The sequence below is a fragment of the Suricata suricatta genome, chromosome 13, assembly GCF_006229205.1.
Source record: "Suricata suricatta isolate VVHF042 chromosome 13, meerkat_22Aug2017_6uvM2_HiC, whole genome shotgun sequence".
In the NCBI taxonomy this organism is placed as follows: domain Eukaryota; kingdom Metazoa; phylum Chordata; class Mammalia; order Carnivora; family Herpestidae; genus Suricata; species Suricata suricatta.
This window is the reverse complement of record NC_043712.1, coordinates 7,362,523-7,379,767: the sequence shown is the minus strand read 5'-3', so window position 1 is coordinate 7,379,767 and position 17,245 is coordinate 7,362,523. Positions and strand designations below refer to the sequence as shown.

Below are 17,245 nucleotides of genomic sequence, written 5' to 3'. Positions count from 1 at the left end.
CGGCGGCGGCTGGGGGAGGTGGGGCCGGTGGTGGTGGCGGCGGCGGCGGCGGCGGCGGCGGCGGTGGCGGTGGCGGTGCACTGGAGGCGGCCATGGCAAAGCAGTACGACTCGGTGGAGTGCCCCTTTTGTGATGAGGTGACCAAATACGAGAAGCTCGCTAAGATCGGCCAAGGCACCTTCGGGTAAGGCTGCGCCCCAGGGGAACCGGGAGCCCTGGGCCTGCAACCCTTAGGGCCGACGTCGTGACGCCCAGGGCCGGGCCCAACGTGGTCGGGAAGCCACATAGCACCAGACGTGTCCACTGGTTTCGCTAGGCCGCGCCGCAGCCCGCCTGGGCCCGACGGAGCCGGCTGTTGGGGAGGAGCCTGAGGCCCGTGATGGGGGGCGGGGAGGGGTTGCAGAGAGGAGGCTGTGAGGGGAGCGGACTCTCCAAGAGAAGCCTGGGTGAAGAGACCAAGGGAAGGAAGTAGAGGCTTGGAGAGGGACCGCAGGTAGCGGGGAGTCGGGGGCAGAGTAGGCTAGTGCCCCCGATAACCGGCCCAGCCCCGCCCCGGGAATCCCTTTTTTCCTCCCTACTCCTCAGGTGGGGGAGGGGTGGGTCCAACAGAAACGGCCCGATGAAACCTTTTGGGTCCCCCTCTCGGCCTGCAGGGAGGTATTTAAGGCAAAGCACCGTAAGACCGGCAAAAAGGTGGCTCTGAAGAAAGTGCTGATGGAGAACGAGAAGGAAGGGGTGAGTACGGGTGGGGTGGGCGGGCCTGCGGGCTCCCCTGCGCACGGGGTTGAATTTCCACCCTGCTTCTGCTAGGGCTTTCATGTCGGGAATCCGTGTAGGTGTGGTAGTTTGGGAGTTTCCGTGTTCCAGGGAATGTGACTTCCCAGTTAAGTTGTTTTTGTCCAAATGTTTGAGAGCCTTGAATATTTCATATTTAGGTAAATACGGTTGGGGCCAGGAGGGGGAGCTCATGCTTGCAGAGTGCGCCTGGGTTCCTGGAGTTAGGAAGCTTTTAAACATTCTTCACTTCGCGTTTGTGTGGCATTAAAAGAAATTCCATGCAGTGGCCTTACAAGGGTGACTGGCACTCAGTTGAAAAGGAACAGTCCCCTCCCACACGTCGTCTTAGCCGTGGTCCAGCTTCCCAGACACCTGATTCTTAGCAAGGACATGTCTTTAAATAGCTGCTTTTGTTCCCAGCTAGTAAGTTAAACACAGGTGTAGCGCTAAACTTAAGAGTTGTGGAAACGTGGTGCATTGAGTGACAAGTACCATAGTGTTAAATGACACTGTTTCAGTTCATCGTCCCAAGTCAGTTCCTTGTGGGCTGTGCAGGGCTTTTAACACCCATTTTTCAGATGAGACATGTGAGACCGCTGATCTCCAAGCCTTCAACCTTACTCTTCTTTGCAACCTGTGTCCCTTACTCTTGGCTTGTAGTTCACTCACTCACCTCTGATCGCCTCCTGTCTTTCTCCCGCTCAGTTCCCCATAACAGCCCTACGGGAAATCAAGATCCTTCAGCTTCTAAAACACGAGAACGTGGTTAACTTGATTGAGATCTGCCGAACCAAAGGTAAGTTGTTTGGATCGCGTCCCCGTCTCCAGATGGGGAAAACGAGGCTTGACAGCCTAAGGCTTTGTAAAGTTGGAGGCGGACATGCTGAAATGGCCTCTTCTTAACCCAGACATACCGACTGTGACCGCTTTCTCGGGTCCTTTCAGCATTGCTCTTGCTGCCCCAGGGCCTGCCGTAGCTCCTGGCCTGAGGAGGCACTTGGCAAAGGGTTGACCAGTGAAGGAGTGCACGGCCGCATATCCGAGTGTCCATGGGATGGAAGGGGAGAAGCTGGCTGCGAGCAAATGAGTTGCACGCGGGATGTTTTACTTCCTTTTTCTCGCCCCTTTCCCCATTCTTCCCGCCTCAGCTTCTCCCTATAACCGTTGCAAGGGCAGCATATACCTCGTATTTGACTTCTGCGAACATGACCTTGCTGGGCTGCTGAGCAACGTCTTGGTCAAGTTCACGCTGTCCGAGATCAAGAAGGTCATGCAGATGTTGCTCAATGGCCTCTACTACATCCACAGAAACAAGGTGGGGGTCGGAGTGGGGAAAGACACTGAGGCTCAGGGGTGGCCTCTTCTCCCACTGCTGGGCGAGTGTACCCAGGGGGGCCCCCCAGAAACCTGATCAGGGCCTTTTGCGCTTCCTACAGATCTTGCACAGGGACATGAAGGCAGCCAACGTGCTCATCACCCGCGATGGGGTTCTGAAGCTGGCAGACTTCGGTCTGGCCCGGGCCTTCAGTCTGGCAAAGAACAGCCAGCCCAACCGCTACACCAACCGTGTGGTGACGCTCTGGTACCGGCCGCCGGAGCTGTTGCTCGGTGAGGACCCCCGAGCGGGCGGAGGGGGCAGGGGCTGGCCACTTACCCGGCCTCACCCCCCCACTGCCAGGGCCTCTTGAGCCGCCGGCCCTGGGACGTTGCGTCCCAGGAGGCCCTCGGGCTCAAGGGGCCCTCCTGGTGCGCTCTTCTTCCCAGGAGAGCGGGACTACGGCCCCCCCATTGACCTCTGGGGTGCCGGGTGCATCATGGCGGAGATGTGGACCCGCAGCCCTATCATGCAGGGCAACACGGAGCAGCACCAGCTCGCCCTCATCAGCCAGCTCTGTGGCTCCATCACCCCCGAGGTGCGTGGCCAGGCTGCAGGTCCCCAGGGTCCCCACAGGAAGCAGAGATCCGGAAGTCCTCCTGGCAAGGGAGGAGTGGGGTGTGGAGTGGAAGGAAAGCCCTGGAGAGGTGGCTGCTGGAGGGACAGGGTCTGGTCTTTGGAGCCGCATGGGCAGCGCTCAGCTCTCTCCTCCATCACGGCCTGTGGCCTCGGGGAGGGCATTTGGATCCCTCCCCTCAGAGATGAGTTTTCTCTTCTGTGAGGCGCCACGCCCGTATCGGGCTCAGTGAATATGTCATAGGTGACTCATGTAAGAGGGCCTGGTAAGAGGGCCCGGCAGCCGGTGTGTGTCAGAGACACGGGTCCCTGCTGCTTTGACCTTGGAGAGGTCAAGTTCGCCCTCTAGGGGTGGTCTGGGAGCATCTGAATCAAGAAGTTTTAGTCCCTTCGGGTGCCTAACCGGTGGGCAAAGCCATACCCCCCCCTGACTTGACGCCGTTCTCCCTGTGCCTCCTGCCCAGGTGTGGCCCAACGTGGATAAGTATGAGCTGTTTGAGAAACTGGACCTGGTCAAGGGCCAGAAGCGGAAGGTGAAGGACAGGCTGAAGGCCTATGTGCGTGACCCCTACGCGCTGGACCTCATCGACAAGTTGCTGGTGCTGGATCCCGCCCAGCGCATCGACAGCGACGACGCCCTCAACCACGACTTCTTCTGGTCCGACCCCATGCCCTCGGATCTCAAGGGCATGCTCTCCACCCACCTGACGTCCATGTTCGAGTACCTGGCGCCGCCGCGCCGGAAGGGCAGCCAGATCACCCAGCAGTCCACCAACCAGAGCCGCAACCCCGCCACCACCAACCAGACGGAGTTCGAACGCGTGTTCTGAGGGCCGGCTGCCGGCTTGTCGCGTCAGGGCAGTTTTCATTTTTCTCCTGCCGTGTGACCTGCGTGGTGGCAGTTATGGGGCATTTGAGTGTTCTCTAGTGCTTTATTTTATTTAATCCCCACCTGGGCACTGGCAAGGCCAGCTGCGTGGACTGGAGGAAAGCTTTGGCCGAAAGCCCAGGAGGGCACGGGGGCTGCCTCCCCTTGTCCCCTGGCTCTCGAGACGATGACCAGAGGGTCTCCGTTTACTTTCAGACAGGAACGGGGTGGGCGGAGAGGCACACCCCACCAGTGACTTTCTAAGCGTCCCCAGTGTGACCGGAGGAGGGGACAGGCCCCTCGCCCACTGCCAGCCCTTCCTCTCAAGATGAGAAACTTGTTGGGGGGTAGGGGGGTTGGGGACAGAACCGGCCTTGGGAACGGGCCGGTCTCGGCCCAGCCCTCAGAAACACCAGGGCCGCCAAGAATTTGGTTTCTTCAGTAGGACATTTTATCGTGTTTTCTTTCATTCGGTTGTTTGGAGACATTCCTGGACAGAGTTTGGTCAGTTACCATTAAAGTTGGCTTTTTTTTTTTTCTTTTTTCTTTTTTCTTTTTCCCCCAGTAAGTGGTTATGTGCTGTGTTCTGTGTTCAGACCGCCAGCTCTTAACCCCGTGGCCAGCCTGTTGGGCCTAACTGTTGAGATTTGACTTGTCCACTCTTGGCTCTTTCCTTCATCCCCGTCCATGCCTCCGGACATAATTGTAGAGTCTTTTGTTTTTCTTTTGAGTACCTTCCAGAACACCTGTTACGATGCTCTCTCCGTCTCCTCTCCTCCATGTCAGAGGAAAAGGGAAGACAGATGAGACAGGGTATCAGTTCCCCGGAGAAGGATCCCGGGAGGGTCTGCGGTCGGCCGCATCTGGAGCGGTGACAGACGTGGCAGTGACCGGCAGACGTGTTCACACCTGACTCACTGGCACAGAAGGCTGCAGAAGGCTCTTAATCAGAATGAGAACCGTCAGATGCGTAGCTTGCCAAGGGCCCTCGGGCTGCTGAGTAGTGGGTGGCTTAGGGGAGGCGAGAGAGGAAGGACCAGAGCAGTTTAAAGGATCCTCAGGGTTTTGGGGAGGTGGCAGCCGCCTGGATTAGGATGCTGAGCAGGCAGGAGGACAGAGAACTCTGTGACCGCCGGAGTGTCAGGTATCGGAGCTCCTTGGATGAGAAGCACATTCTGGAGGATTCGTCTCTTGTGAGCACGAAGCTGAGAACAGACACGTTTTGGGGCAAATTCTTCTACACTCTGGTCACAGGTGGAGGCCTTTGGAAGGGGGTCCCCAGAGGAAGGTCGGCCAAACCTCTTGCCAGAACTGTCCCTGCAGAAATGGACCCGGATCCCCGCTTCACAAAAGTCAAGTTGAAGTAAAAACAAAAAAAACCACCACTCGACTGGCGTATTGAGTTCTCGGGGCTGCTGTGGGGAATCACAGACTGGCTGGTTTACAACAGAAATGTACTCTGTCGCGGTTCCAGAAGCGAGAAGTCTGAAATACAGGTGTCAGCAGGGCTCACCAGTGAGGCTCTGCGAGAGAACGTTCCATGCCTCTTCTCCTAGCGTCTGGTGATGGCTGCCAGTCCTTGGCTTTCCTCGGCCTGTAGATGTATCGCTCCAGTCTCTGCCTTCCTGCCTCCGTCTGCACTGGGTCATCGTCCTGTGTGTGCTGTCTCCCTGATGACACCGGTCACTGGATTTCAGATCCATCTTGATCCAGTACGACCTCTCCTTAAGCTACACGTACATAGACCTTTCCAAATAAGGTCACGTACCGAGGTGGACATGGAGTTCACTCCATACAGCTAGGAAGGAATCAAATCTATCTGGAAACAATGGCTCGGTGTCCTGCTGGCTATTGAGTTTGTAAGTTTTGAGTGGCCTGATGGGAGGACACTCCCGGGGCTGGCCAGGTGGTTCAGGGTGCGCTCTTTTTCTCGAAGGCTAAGAAGCTGCTCTGCTCTGAGAGAGGCTCATGTTCTCTGACCAGCGATTCACAGAAGTTTCCGTGGACGCGTAGTGACGGTCCGTCATCTTGAGTCATCCCCGCCGCTCTGACAGTTTCTTGCCTTCGTTTGCTTATTTATTGTCTGTGTCTTCCGATGACCAGACTCAACACAGCTACGAAGCAGTGGCCACTCCCACCTCTGTGCAACTCACATTCTAGTAGGTTCAAACTAGTCTGATGGGATAGGTTGTGTGGAAAACCACAAAATGGAACGTGAGGGGAAAAGAGGGGGCAGTTGAGGGGCTCAGGGTGATGGGAGAAACCCCACGAGAGAGGGGGTGTTGGGGGGTGCAGGGTGGCACCAGTGCCGGACCCAAGACCAGGCGGCTTCGAGAGAGCCTTGTGCAGAGGGGGACACATGTTATAAAAAGTTGCAGTGACTCCGGGCGCCTGGGTGGTTCAGTCGGTTAGGCTTTCGACTTCGGCTCAGGTCACGATCTCACGGCCCATGAGTTCGCGCCCTGCGTCGGGCTCTGTGCTGGCAGCTCGGAGCCTGGAGCCTGCTTCGGACTCTGTGTCTCCCTCTCTGCACCTCCCCTACTCGTACTCTTTCTCTCTCAGAAATAAACAAACATTAAAAAGAACGTTAAAAGGCCACGGTGACTATGTGGAGACAAACTTGGGCAGAGCTGGAAGCGGGGAACGGCTGAGGCCGCTGGAATAGTCCAGACGTGAGGCGCCGGTGGCGAGCACATTGATTTATGGGTGGCCACAAGGGCAGATGTATTTCCAGGTGGATGTGAGTGTGAAGGAAGGGGGTCGTGAGTCCCCAGGCTTCGCTGGAGGGACGACGGCTGCCATCCCTGTGCCAGGAGGCTGAGGGGGATTGGGCCGTGGCACCGGTGGCAGTTCAGCATGGTGGGATGGAGGCGGCGGATGGACCTCAGTTGAGTGGGCAAGTGTTTGCCTAAAGCTGGCTCAGGGCCCCCAGAATCTGGGTTGGGGGCGCCCCTCTGGGAGCTGCCAGCACGGTGGTTTGTAAAGGCCCAAGCAAGAGGAGACCATGTGGCAACAGGGGAGAGAACAGAGACTGAACCCCCGCCCCGGGCCTCCAGTGTTCCGACATCCTCAGGGACTCAAAAGCAGCAACCAGTGAGGTAAGAAGGGATCAGAGGGAGAGGGTTTTTTTTAATGTTTATTTTTGAGAGAGAGGGCAGGGCAGAGTGTGAGTAGGAGAGGAGCAGAGAGAGAGGGAGAGACAGAATCCAAAGCAGGCTCCAGGATCCAAGCTGTCAGCATAGAGCCTGATGTGGGGCTTGAACTCACAAACTGGGAGATCATGACCTGAGCCGAAGTCGGTGATTAACCGACTGAGCCCCCCAGGCACCCCAGAGGGAGAGGGGGTTCTGGGGAGGAGGGAGTGGTCACTTGGACAGGCACCACTGATGGGTCCAGCGATGGGAGTGAGGGCTGACCAACAGGCATAGCCATGTCGGGGTCGGTGGTGGGGGTGTTTCAGAGGAAGGCCTGCCGGAAGCAGCAGGATTACGGAAGAACCGGATCTACTGTAAAGAAGGATTGGGGGGGCACCTGGATGCCTTAGTCGGTTGGGCATCCGACTCTTGATTTCAGCTCTGGTCATGATCTCACAGTCATGGGTTTCAGCCCTGTGTCGGGCTCTGTGCTGAGCATGGAGCGTGCTTAAGATTCTTCCTCTCTGTCCCTCCTCTGCTCCAGCTCTCCTAAAACAACAACAGACTAAGAAGGATTAGGGATCTGGCTAGTCTCGGGTAATCTAAAGAGCCCTGACACCGTGGAATGACCCAGTAGAGACGGCACATGTGGATTCTTGTCCTGTAGACAGAGGGGCACATGGCCAAGTGTGCAGTGGCCGCACAAGGTCTTTAACTTCAGAGGCTACACCCCTCACCTGTCTCTGCTCCGTCCTCCCAGTGTGTCCATGATGTTCAGGGCAGCCCTGTGTGTGGAAGAGCTGGGCTTCCGTAAATTACAGCAGCTCTTCAACACACGTCCAGATCCGTGACGCCCAGGTCAGGGTGGGCGCCTCTGGCAGGCTGACCAGTGAGGCCCACGCCGCTGGTTGGGATTTGGGCAACACGTGCAGGCCTGGGATGGAATGCTACGTAGCTGGGGAAAAGGCTGTGGACTGGACCTATGTGCACCGGGACAGAAAGCTCTTCCAGAAACAACAGGTGGAGAGAGCAGGTTACAAAATACCTGTTACCTGAAATCAGTTTATAAGAAAAACAATCACATTAAACCATTATCCAGGGTTTTTCTGGATGGTTTTGTCCTTCGTGTTCCTCTTTTTTCTCTTGTTTCCTTACTTAATTTTACTCCTGCAGTCAAACAGCATCTTAGAACAACAAAGCAGGCTCTAAGCCCTGGGGCTGCTGACTCTGAGCTCCCCAAGCACAGAGCACTCCAGAGAGGAGGCCTGGACTAGCCAGCCTCACACCTTGGAGGGCTGGACATGGCACCCTGTCTGTGGAGGGAGCTGCACGACCTGGAATAGAAGCTCCAGAGGGCAGGGCCTTATGGGGCATTGCCCTGAGGCATGAGAGGAGTGCCCAGCATCCACTACGGGGAGCCAGCCCACACAAGCAGGTGGTTGAAGAGGCTGTGTCGCATCCGTGGGCAAGGCCTGCACCAGCTCCTTTGGGTGGGCCCTCTGGGTCACCCCGCAGGCCAGGAACTCTGTCTGTGCCCTGGCTCCTTTGTGAGTAGACGATTTGGTGAAACGCAGCCTCTCCCCCTCAGCAGGCTCTGACTCCCCAGGTCAAGGGTGCCTGGGTGTCCAGCCCTTGCTTCGCGGGGATCCCAGCGTGGCAGGGCCCCCAACTGTACAGGTAGGTGGGCCTGTGATAAGAGGCCAGATAAGGCCAGCCCGGCTCTGCAGGAAGCCCAGCCCAGGGTCTGGAACTCTCCCGAATGCCCCCTCCCCTCAGCACCCCAGCCTGTACACTTACCTTTAACCTCTGCTAGGTTGTTCTTTAACTTGGGAGATTCGCCAGAGCGGTCCCTCCCTGGGCAGGATGAGCGCAGGCCCCTATCGGGTAAGACCTTCCTCCCTGCACAGGGGGAGGTGCGGGCCATCGGGCGGGGGGGAGGGAACCCCCCCCACCCCGCCGCCGACTCCCCTTCCTTTCTGTGGCCCGGCTGAACTCTGGGCAGGGCAGGCTTGGCAGAGGTGCCCCACCCAGGAGCCCCTTTGTGCCCAGCCCTGTTGGAGTGCGGGAAGCCCAGGGATGAAAGGTACCAGGTCCCTGTCCGCCTCCAAGCCGGCGGCTGACCAGGCTTGCTGGAAAGCGATCAATGGAGCAGCCGGGCCCATCTGGGGATTCCTTCTCCGCTAAAACGGCCTTCCAGGTAGGAGAGCTTGGTTACCTTGGGCAGGTGGCCTGCCTCTCTAAGCTCCCATTTCTTCCTTTTGCGTAATGTTTGTCAATATCTCTCAGAGGCCCAAGGCCATCGTCAGTGTCAGCCCCACTGTTGGCAGGGTGCCGGGGGAAAACCTTGTCATCCATAAACCTTGTTTCTTAGGCTTGGGGTGATCAGGGACCCCCCCCCCCATGGGCCACAGTTCTACCTTGTAACCCAGCTCGGGGCTCCATGGAAGCCCCCCGCCCACTGTAGTTGTGGGGAGACTCTTGAGGAAGGGGGGAGGGTCTCCAGAGCAGAACTGGTAGCAGCTGCGGGTGGTGCAGAGGCCCCTCCAGGGACTTCCTGTGCTCCGGGCACCTGTACGTGATCCACAGACAGGCTGTCACCCGAGTCACCTCTGGACCGCTCTGTAAGGAAGGGCTGTCCCTGCGATCATAATAATGATAATAGTGATAGTAGCAATAGTGGTGACACTAGTCTAGTGCTCGGTGCCCATGTTGTCTCCATTTTCTAGATCTGCCAGGTGTGGTTGCGAGCAGTGAAGGACTCAGCCCGTTAAAGATTTCTAACCTCGGCTCCCATGTGGAGCCCTGGCTCTGTACTCCGGGCCCAGCGCCCTCTCGTTCTACCTTATCCCAGCCCTCTGAGGTGGGCACGACCGTGATGCCCATTTCACAGATGAGGAAATGGTGTTCGGAGAGGTAAAGAGACTGGCCCAGGACGGCCCCCACCTTCCAGCCGAGCTCCGGAGAACCCTGGCTAGGACTTAAGGAGTCTGAAGGAGATCAAATTTCATGTCCTGACAGGCACTAGACAAGTTGCCTGGCCTCATCAAGCCTCAGTTGCCTCCTCTGCTGAATGGGCACACAAGTCAGGATGCCTCTGCCTCTCAGGGTTGTAGTCTGAATTCCAGGCCAGAAAGCCCAGGGCTGCTGTCAGCCAGTGAACCCTGGGGCTGCACACCAGCCAGGCCACTCTTACCCAGACTTTCCAGACCCATGAGACCTTCCAGCCAGTAGCAGAGGAAGGGTGGCCCCAGATGCCAGGGTTTGAGAGCGGTAGCTCCTGAGAGGTCATCTAGGCCCCCTTCCCTTAGAGGCCAAGGACCCTAGGGAGGTGAGATGACTTGCCAGGGGTCACATGGTGTGGGTCCCCTCACCCGGGGGGAGAGAGAACTGAGGGCAGCCCCCCAGGGCTGTGGGGTACTAGCATTTCACTCGGCTCCTCGAGGCCTCTCTCTAAGAGTCAGCTCAAGGCTCGAGCCCCATTCATCCAATGACCAGGTCACCTCCCAGAACTCAGGGCAGGTGGGGGGCAGGGCGGGCCTAGGGGTTGTGTCTGGCGCCCCGGCATTCCAGACCCCTCTGAATGACTAAGCTACTTTGCCCATTAGGCCTGTGTTGCCTCCCCTGAGAAATCAGTCCCGTGCATGAAGGTCTCTGCACAGTGCTGGTATCTAGAAAGAATTCGTGCTCACTATTACTTAAGAAAATCTAAGTCACAGGGGCTCCTGCACAGGAGAGCATGCGGCTCTTGATCTCAGAGTCATGAATTTGAGTCCCATGTAAAGTTTATTTAAAAAAAAAAATCAAGTCACAAATAAAGGAAGAAAAAAGCCAGGGGTTCCCAAGCTTGATCAGAGGGGTGAGAATCAGTAGCCGCTGGGGGCGCCTGGCTGGCTCAGTCAGTGGAGCATGCGCCTAGGCAACTCTTGATCTCGGGGTCGTGAGTTCGAGCCCCACTTGGGGCATAAAGGTTACTTTAAATTTTAAAAATAAACACAATTAAATAGATCAGTGGCAGCTGGAGTCAAATGGAGCTGGGGCTGAGCTGAAGCTCTCTGCTCGGCTACTTGCCAGCTGGTGAGCTTTGCTGGTGAATCTGTACTTTCGGGCCTCAGTTCCTCGCCTGTCAAATGGGCTCAGCACAGCACCTGGCCAGGAGGAGGCTCATAAATCTCACACCCCAGGGAGCAGGTGTTGAAGACAGTCGCAGTTGGGAAAAAAAATACACACATGATTTTCCCCTCCGAAAATCAGTAAAATAGCTGCCATCGGGTTGAGCAGAGAAGGTGTCAGCGGGCTCAAAGAGCACCCAGGCCCCCAGGGAGGAGGCCAGACTGAAACCAGTCTCTCTGTGGCCTGGAGCACCCACCTGGAGCCCACTGAGGGCCCCTCTTGGCCATGAGCAGGGAACACAGGAATACCTCAAGAACGTCCGTGGAGCCAAGACTGGTCCCAGGTCAGTTGGGCCCCTTGCTGGGCCTCCCTGTCCCCCAACTGCTGGACAAAAGGGCAGTTGGCCAGCAGGATGTGGCGAGAAGGTGACATTGGAGCAGAAACCTGGGATGATAGAGAGTTGGTCATGGGAATTTTGAGGGGAAGAAGGATCTAGGCAGAGGGAACCACCAGTGCAAAGGCCCTGAGGCTTCGTCCTGCATTTTCTGTGTGACCTTCAGCTGGCTGAGTAACCTGTGCCTCAGTTTCCCATCTGTATAGTGAGGATGATCACAGTGGTCAAAAAGCTGTTATGAGGGGTACCTGAATACCTTTAATGCTAAGGGCTCACTAGACGTGGGCCTTTGCAGAGATGGGTGTGAGCCGGGCGTATCTGAGGATGAGAGAAGGCCAGCAGGGCTGGGGTGACGGGAAGAGATGGTTCATTCAAAAGCTTGGATTTCGTCCTAAACGCAGTGGGAACCCACTGATGGGTTTAAGCAGGAGAGAGACAAGATCTGATTTTATTTAAAAATGACAGAATGCGGGGCGCCTGAGTGGCTCAGTTGGTTAAGCATCGGACTCTTGATTTCGGCTCAGGTCATGATCTCATGGTTTGTGAGTTCGGGCCCTGTGTCAGGCTCCGTGCGGACAGTGTGGAGCCTGCTTGGCGTTCTTTCTCTCCTTCTCCCTCTCTTTCTCTCTCTCTCAAAATAAATAAGCTTTTTAAAAAATGACAGAGAATGCTCATAGGGGTCAAAAGGAGCAGCAGCAAGACTATGGGGCCGACCAGCAGTGGTGGCCTGGAGGGGAGGCCGGAGGGTAGATGGGATAGGTCTGTGGATGGCTGGGGCTTGGGGGTGAGGGAAACCCAAGGTGAGGGCCGCGGCTGGAGGTAAGGCTGTGTCTCAAGCTGGGAAGGCCCAGCTGGTGTCAGGGCGGAACGCAAGGGAACGCGTGTTATGGACGTGACTGGCTTAAAATGCCCGTGGTCCAACCTGGGGGAGATGTCAGGAGGCTGCTCATGTCTGGCCCAACGAAGAGGGACATTTGAAAGTCGACATCATGCCAGACCTGGGACCGCGGAGAGAGACACATGAACCCCGGGTCCTCCATCATGAAGATGCAGGAGGGGGAGGGTGCACCCAGGAAGAGGGAAGAGGCTGAACCAGGGAGGGAGGCGGCAGGGAGGCCCAGAGAACAAAGGTTGCAGGAAGGAGTGCACCATTGGCCTTGTAACCTGCCACCCAGGAGGGAGGCCCGTTACCGTGGCATGCGGGGCCCTGAGCACAGTTCCAGTTTTTCCTCAAGGTCATTTTTAGAAATGGAATTGCAGGATGGAAGGGAGGCTTATTTTTAAGGCCCAGCTGTCCTCCCAATAAGCCAAAGCCACAAACACCTTAGAAGCCAGAGTCAGGCTGGGGGTTTGCTGTGGCCACACCGCTGAGGATGCGGGATTCATCTAAGGCAAGTTGGCTCCCCCCAGTTGCAGCAAAGTTTACTTGTCTCACTGGTCCCTGGATGTAAATAGATATCCCCGGGTGAAGGAGTTCTTATGTTTATCAGAGGGTTAAATCCCAGAGTGGCTGTCAGGCTTCTGCACAAAGCTGCCAATGAGCTTGACCCTGCCTTGGTCTCTCCACAAGGGGGAAGGGACAGCTGGATCCCTCTAGTCCAAGGGTCTCTGGAGTATGGTGGCCTTTGGAGACTTGTCCTCAGTGAAACCCCCACCCATAGATAGCCCCAGAAAGTATGGGCCATGACACAGCTCACTTCAGCTCTCATCCGACTAAGGAGGAGACAACGAGTCAGAGGGGAAGCAAATTACCCAGGGCCACACAGTGCATTGACAACAGGAAGCCCGGGTAACCAGACAGGTGAGCCTCCATTTCTCCACCTGTAAAATGGGACCAATCTCTAATTCACACAATTTTCAAGAACATGAAAAAAGGTTGCGATGTCAAGTATTGGGGTGTTTAGCTAAAAGCAGCCCACCCAAGAAAAGCAAAGGAGAGGGGCACCTGGGTGGCTCAGTCGGGTGAGCATCTGACTCTTAGTTTCAGCTCAGATCATGATCTCACAGTGGTGCGTTCCAGCCCTGCGTTGGGCTTTGTGCTGACAGCGCAGATCCTGCTTGGGACTCTTCCTCTCTCTGCCCTTCCCCTGCTTGTGCTCTTTCATAATAAATAAAAACTTAAAAAAAAGCAGCAAAGGAGAAAGGTATAGGGGAAGGCATTTCAGGCAAAGGTAAATGTGAGCAAACGCTTAGAGGTGGAAGACACCAAGGCCAATTCCTAAAATGCCAGCTGCAAAGATGGTAGCCTGCCATCATGGAAGAGGCAGGAGGTAGGCAAAGGCCGGGCTACAGTGAGCTTATGGGCTTTATTAATCTTGAGGGCATGATGCGCCAAGAGAGGGACAGCGATTCAGGCAGATCTGAGTTTAGAAGGTCCATCCAGGGGCCCAGCATGGGCCGTTTGCTGACCTACTGTGTGACCCCAAGCTGTCTCTGCCCTTCTCTGAGCCTCAGCCTCCTGCCCCTACAGCAGTGAGCTTGGCTTTGATCAGGGTTATCAGGGTTTGCAAATATGTATCTTCCTTTGTGAGTTTCCTACCTTACTGTCTTCTCACCTTAGGGCGCTCTGCAAGCAGGACTGTCATCTGTCCCCCTGAACCCAGTGTCTCCAGCACCAAGCCCAGGGTTCGACACAGAGGTGAATGAGTGAATGAATGAATGGATGGACGACATCCTTTCCCTTTGGGAGGGTAGGGGTTAAAGCAGAATCCCTCCTCCCTCGCTCCCCTCAGCATTCACCTGCAGATCTGCCTCCAGTGGGTGGGGACACCCAACCCCTGACCAATTTCCTCCCCGCCTTGTTTTTAGTTTTTTCTTTTCTCTCCAGACAATGGCTTTGTTTCTGTTGTTCTTTCTGGAGAGCAAGAAGCAAGAACGCTTTCATGGTGGCACCTTTCATGGTGGCACCGAAAGGCCAACATTTGTTCTCCAGGTGTGGGATGAAGGTGCCTTTGATTTTCTCCTTTACACATTTCTGTTTCCTTCTGTGAACATCTGTGACTTTCAAAATAAAAAGCAATGATACAAAGGAGGATAGCAGCCCTTACATACAAATAGTTTAAAAAAAATGCTCAGCATCCTCCAGATGAAATAAATGCAAATAATAACTAGCTCGAGAATCTATTTTTCCACCAATGCTGTTGGCGAGGATCAAGGTTGGCTAAGGTCTGTGTTGGTGTGGAAATGGCTGGCTCAAGCCCTGTGGGGGACCGGCGGGGGCGGGGGGGGGGGGGGGGGGGGGGGGGGGGGGGGGGGGGGGGGGGGGGGGGGGGGGGGGGTGGGGTGTAGAAACTAATCCTGCCTCTTTGGAGGACAATGTGGCAGTGTGTGTGGTGTCAACTGCCAATCACCTTTGACCCAGCAATTGCACTTCTTGGAATTCATCCATCAGATGTGCTCACATATGGAAGAAATGAGAAGGGTAAAATGTTACCCATCCCAACATTGTTTGTGATGGCAAAATATTAGAAACCTAAATGTCCATCAGGAGGAGGCGGGGCCAGATCCACAGTAGGACTTCCATACTGCACAGCTTCAAAAACACAAAAACAAAAAAAAATCAAAAACAAATTAGCCAGTGGAGCAGCTCTTATGTACTGACACAATCCAAAATAAGGTCCTGGATATAAAGGTACGTGGAAAAAGTACGAGGCAGATTTGTGTATACAGTTTGCTATCTGCAAGTATGAAATGGAAATCTACATTTGTATTTGCTTGCAAATATGTAACAGATCTCTGGAGAGATCACAGGAAACATAACTGATTGCTTTGGAGAGCGTAATTAGGATTCCGAGATCTGGTATAAGAGGGAAGCTTTTCATTGTACATTTTTTGAACTTCTGACTTTTTGAATGATATGGTGTGTCATCCATCCAAAAAATATTAGGATTTAAAAACCAAATAAAAATAGGAATTTTTTTAAACTTTATTTATTCTGAGATACAGAGGGAATGTGAGCAGGGGAGGGGCAGAGAGGAGAGAGAGAATCCCAAGCAGGCTCCATGCTGTCAGCACACAGCCCGATGCAGGACTTGAACCCACGAATTGTGAGATCACAACCTGAGCCGGAGTTGGAGGCTCAACCAACTGAGCCACCCAGGGGCCCCAAGAGTTTTATTTTTAAGTAATTTCTACACCCAACATGGGAGTCAAACCTACAACCCTGAGATCAAGGGTTGCATGCTCTACCGACTGAACCAGCCAGGGGGCCCCCCAAAAAACATTTAAAGCTCCTTTATGATTGTTTGTATGCAGTTATTAAATCATATACATGTATACGCATAGAGAACATTTCAGTGTTAAAGAGGAAGAAAAGGAAGACGGAGGAAGATGAGAAGAAGACCAAGAAAGGAATGACCCCTGTATTTCCCTTGGGGCCAGCTAGGCAAGGGCACCCAGCAGTGGTAAGAACAGAAGTCCAGCCAGTGACAGAATCTTCCCAACATGTTATTTGTTTATTTCAAAATCAAACGATCTCCGATAAATATTTAGCCCCAATGCCCGCAGGAAAGAGGGAGGGAGGTACTGAAATCCCCTCAGTGGTCTGAAGATTGTCTTCCGTCTGTGGGAACTCCCCTAGAGGGCCCCATCCCCCACCTCCAAACAAAACAAAACAAAACAAAACCCACACACCTTACTGGGACCCTTCAGCTATAAAAAGAATTTCCATGCTACTTTTTCCATGTTAGCAGCTGGGGCCAAGAAGGTCATAGACAGGGAAAAGTTCTGAAAAGTCCAGGACAAATCGGCCTCACCCACAGCTAGGACAGATACAGTCCCCTCCCCGGTGGCTCTCCAATCCATTCTCCACACAAGTCTTCCAAAGTGCAAACCTGATTTTGCCATCTTTCCTTAAAACCATTTTATTGTCCAAATTTAATCCGAATTCTTTAGGCTTCAATGTCCTGCTGGATCCGGCATTTCGGAGCTACTAGGCCGGACCCGGTGGAAATGCAGGACTCGGCCTCAACCCCAGGCCTCTGCCAGGATGTCGCTTCTTCCAGAACGCCTTCCCAGGCAGTCCGGGGACGGTAGGGGTCCCAATAGCGTAGGAGCTTGGGTTTTGGTCTATTGCCTCGCAATCTTTGGGCTGTCAGATCCAGGAGTGCAGGGGCCAAATACCCGCAGCCTGCGGTCTCTGCTTTAAACTGCGATATTTCGGGGCTTGAATTCAACGACCTCCATACAACTGTACGGTAGCTCCGTCTTCTCTCCCGGCTCGGGGCTGGTTCTGGCGGAGCACCAGGCTTAGGGTTGCAGGCTGGGACTATTTTGGGGGCGTGGCCGGTCCCGGGGATGCAGAGTGCGTGCAGTAGGCATCCCGATAGCGTGCCCCTTACAAACAGGGACGAAACCCTCCGCCCGGCACCGGGGCCTGCCCCTCACAAGTATGGCATCCCACGGATTCTTATTGGTTCCGGGGGACTCCTTGGGCAGCGCTGATTGGTGGGGGGGCGGGGGCGAGGGCGAGGCGGGGCGGGCCGTCTCCCGCCAGGGCCTAAAGTGCGGTTGCAGGCACAGGGACTATGTCGCAGGCACGCCGCCACCTGCGCCCCGCTCTTTTCCTGGCGGCGGTTTCTGCGCGCGTTCCGACTACCGGGGTCGCGGCGCGGCGAGGGCTGAGCGCGTGGCCCGCGCCGCAGGAGCCCGGCATGGAGTATCAGGTAACGGGTGGGCTGGCCGGGGGTTGGGGGCGGGGGGGGAGGGGTCGTACGACGACACGTGGGACGGGCCTGAGTCACTGACCCGCAGCAGGGCTGTGTGGGACTCCGGGGCGGATACATCCTAGAGCCGGGGGGTGGGGACAGGGACCAGGAAGTTGGGCCTGGGCCGCGGGTTTTGGGAATTCTGAGGCTGAGTTCCCGCCTTCGAGAATGAAAAGGGGCTCCCAGTGACAGGAGGAAGAGGGGTCCAGTGCCTCCAGAGTCCCATCTAGCAGGTGGGCGGCAAGAGGGCAAAGAGTTCATCCAGGAGTTCAGACTTGAGAGATCTAAGAGTTTATTTATTTTTAA

General features: G+C 55.4%; 2 protein-coding genes and 1 pseudogene across 3 annotated transcripts in view; all 3 read left to right on the top strand.

Annotated features, from left to right (window-relative positions):
• The first annotated feature begins 55 nt into the window (after positions 1 to 55).
• On the top strand, positions 56 to 4,978 carry CDK9 (cyclin dependent kinase 9). Its single transcript, XM_029920621.1, has 7 exons — positions 56 to 184; positions 654 to 735; positions 1,483 to 1,573; positions 1,926 to 2,092; positions 2,214 to 2,385; positions 2,542 to 2,690; positions 3,193 to 4,978. Exons 1-7 carry the CDS (start codon positions 93 to 95, stop codon positions 3,556 to 3,558), a joined length of 1,119 nt encoding a protein of 372 aa, XP_029776481.1. The 5' UTR covers positions 56 to 92; the 3' UTR covers positions 3,559 to 4,978.
• A 3,137-nt stretch (positions 4,979 to 8,115) lies between these two features.
• Positions 8,116 to 14,344, top strand: LOC115276962 (annotated as a pseudogene).
• Positions 14,345 to 16,732: 2,388 nt separating this feature from the next.
• FPGS (folylpolyglutamate synthase) overlaps positions 16,733 to 17,245 on the top strand; it is an 8,880-nt gene continuing 8,367 nt past the window's right edge. Inside the window, exon 1 of one of the 2 annotated variants that reach the window (XM_029919547.1) lies at positions 16,733 to 16,897. In XM_029919547.1, the coding sequence (XP_029775407.1) occupies positions 16,760 to 16,897 (138 nt within the window). In that variant the 5' untranslated portion in view covers positions 16,733 to 16,759. Of the gene's footprint in view, positions 16,898 to 17,071; positions 17,173 to 17,245 lie in introns of those variants that run through there. The other variant, XM_029919548.1, reaches the window with a different exon arrangement.

Bases quoted from the DNA above. Each gene is read 5' to 3' on its own strand.
- CDK9 (XM_029920621.1), top strand. From the start codon at position 93: ATGGCAAAGCAGTACGACTCGGTGGAGTGCCCCTTTTGTGATGAGGTG. The intron at 736-1,482 runs GTGAGTACGGGT...TCTCCCGCTCAG, and splicing joins TGGAGAACGAGAAGGAAGGG to TTCCCCATAACAGCCCTACG. The intron at 2,386-2,541 runs GTGAGGACCCCC...TCTTCTTCCCAG, and splicing joins GCCGCCGGAGCTGTTGCTCG to GAGAGCGGGACTACGGCCCC.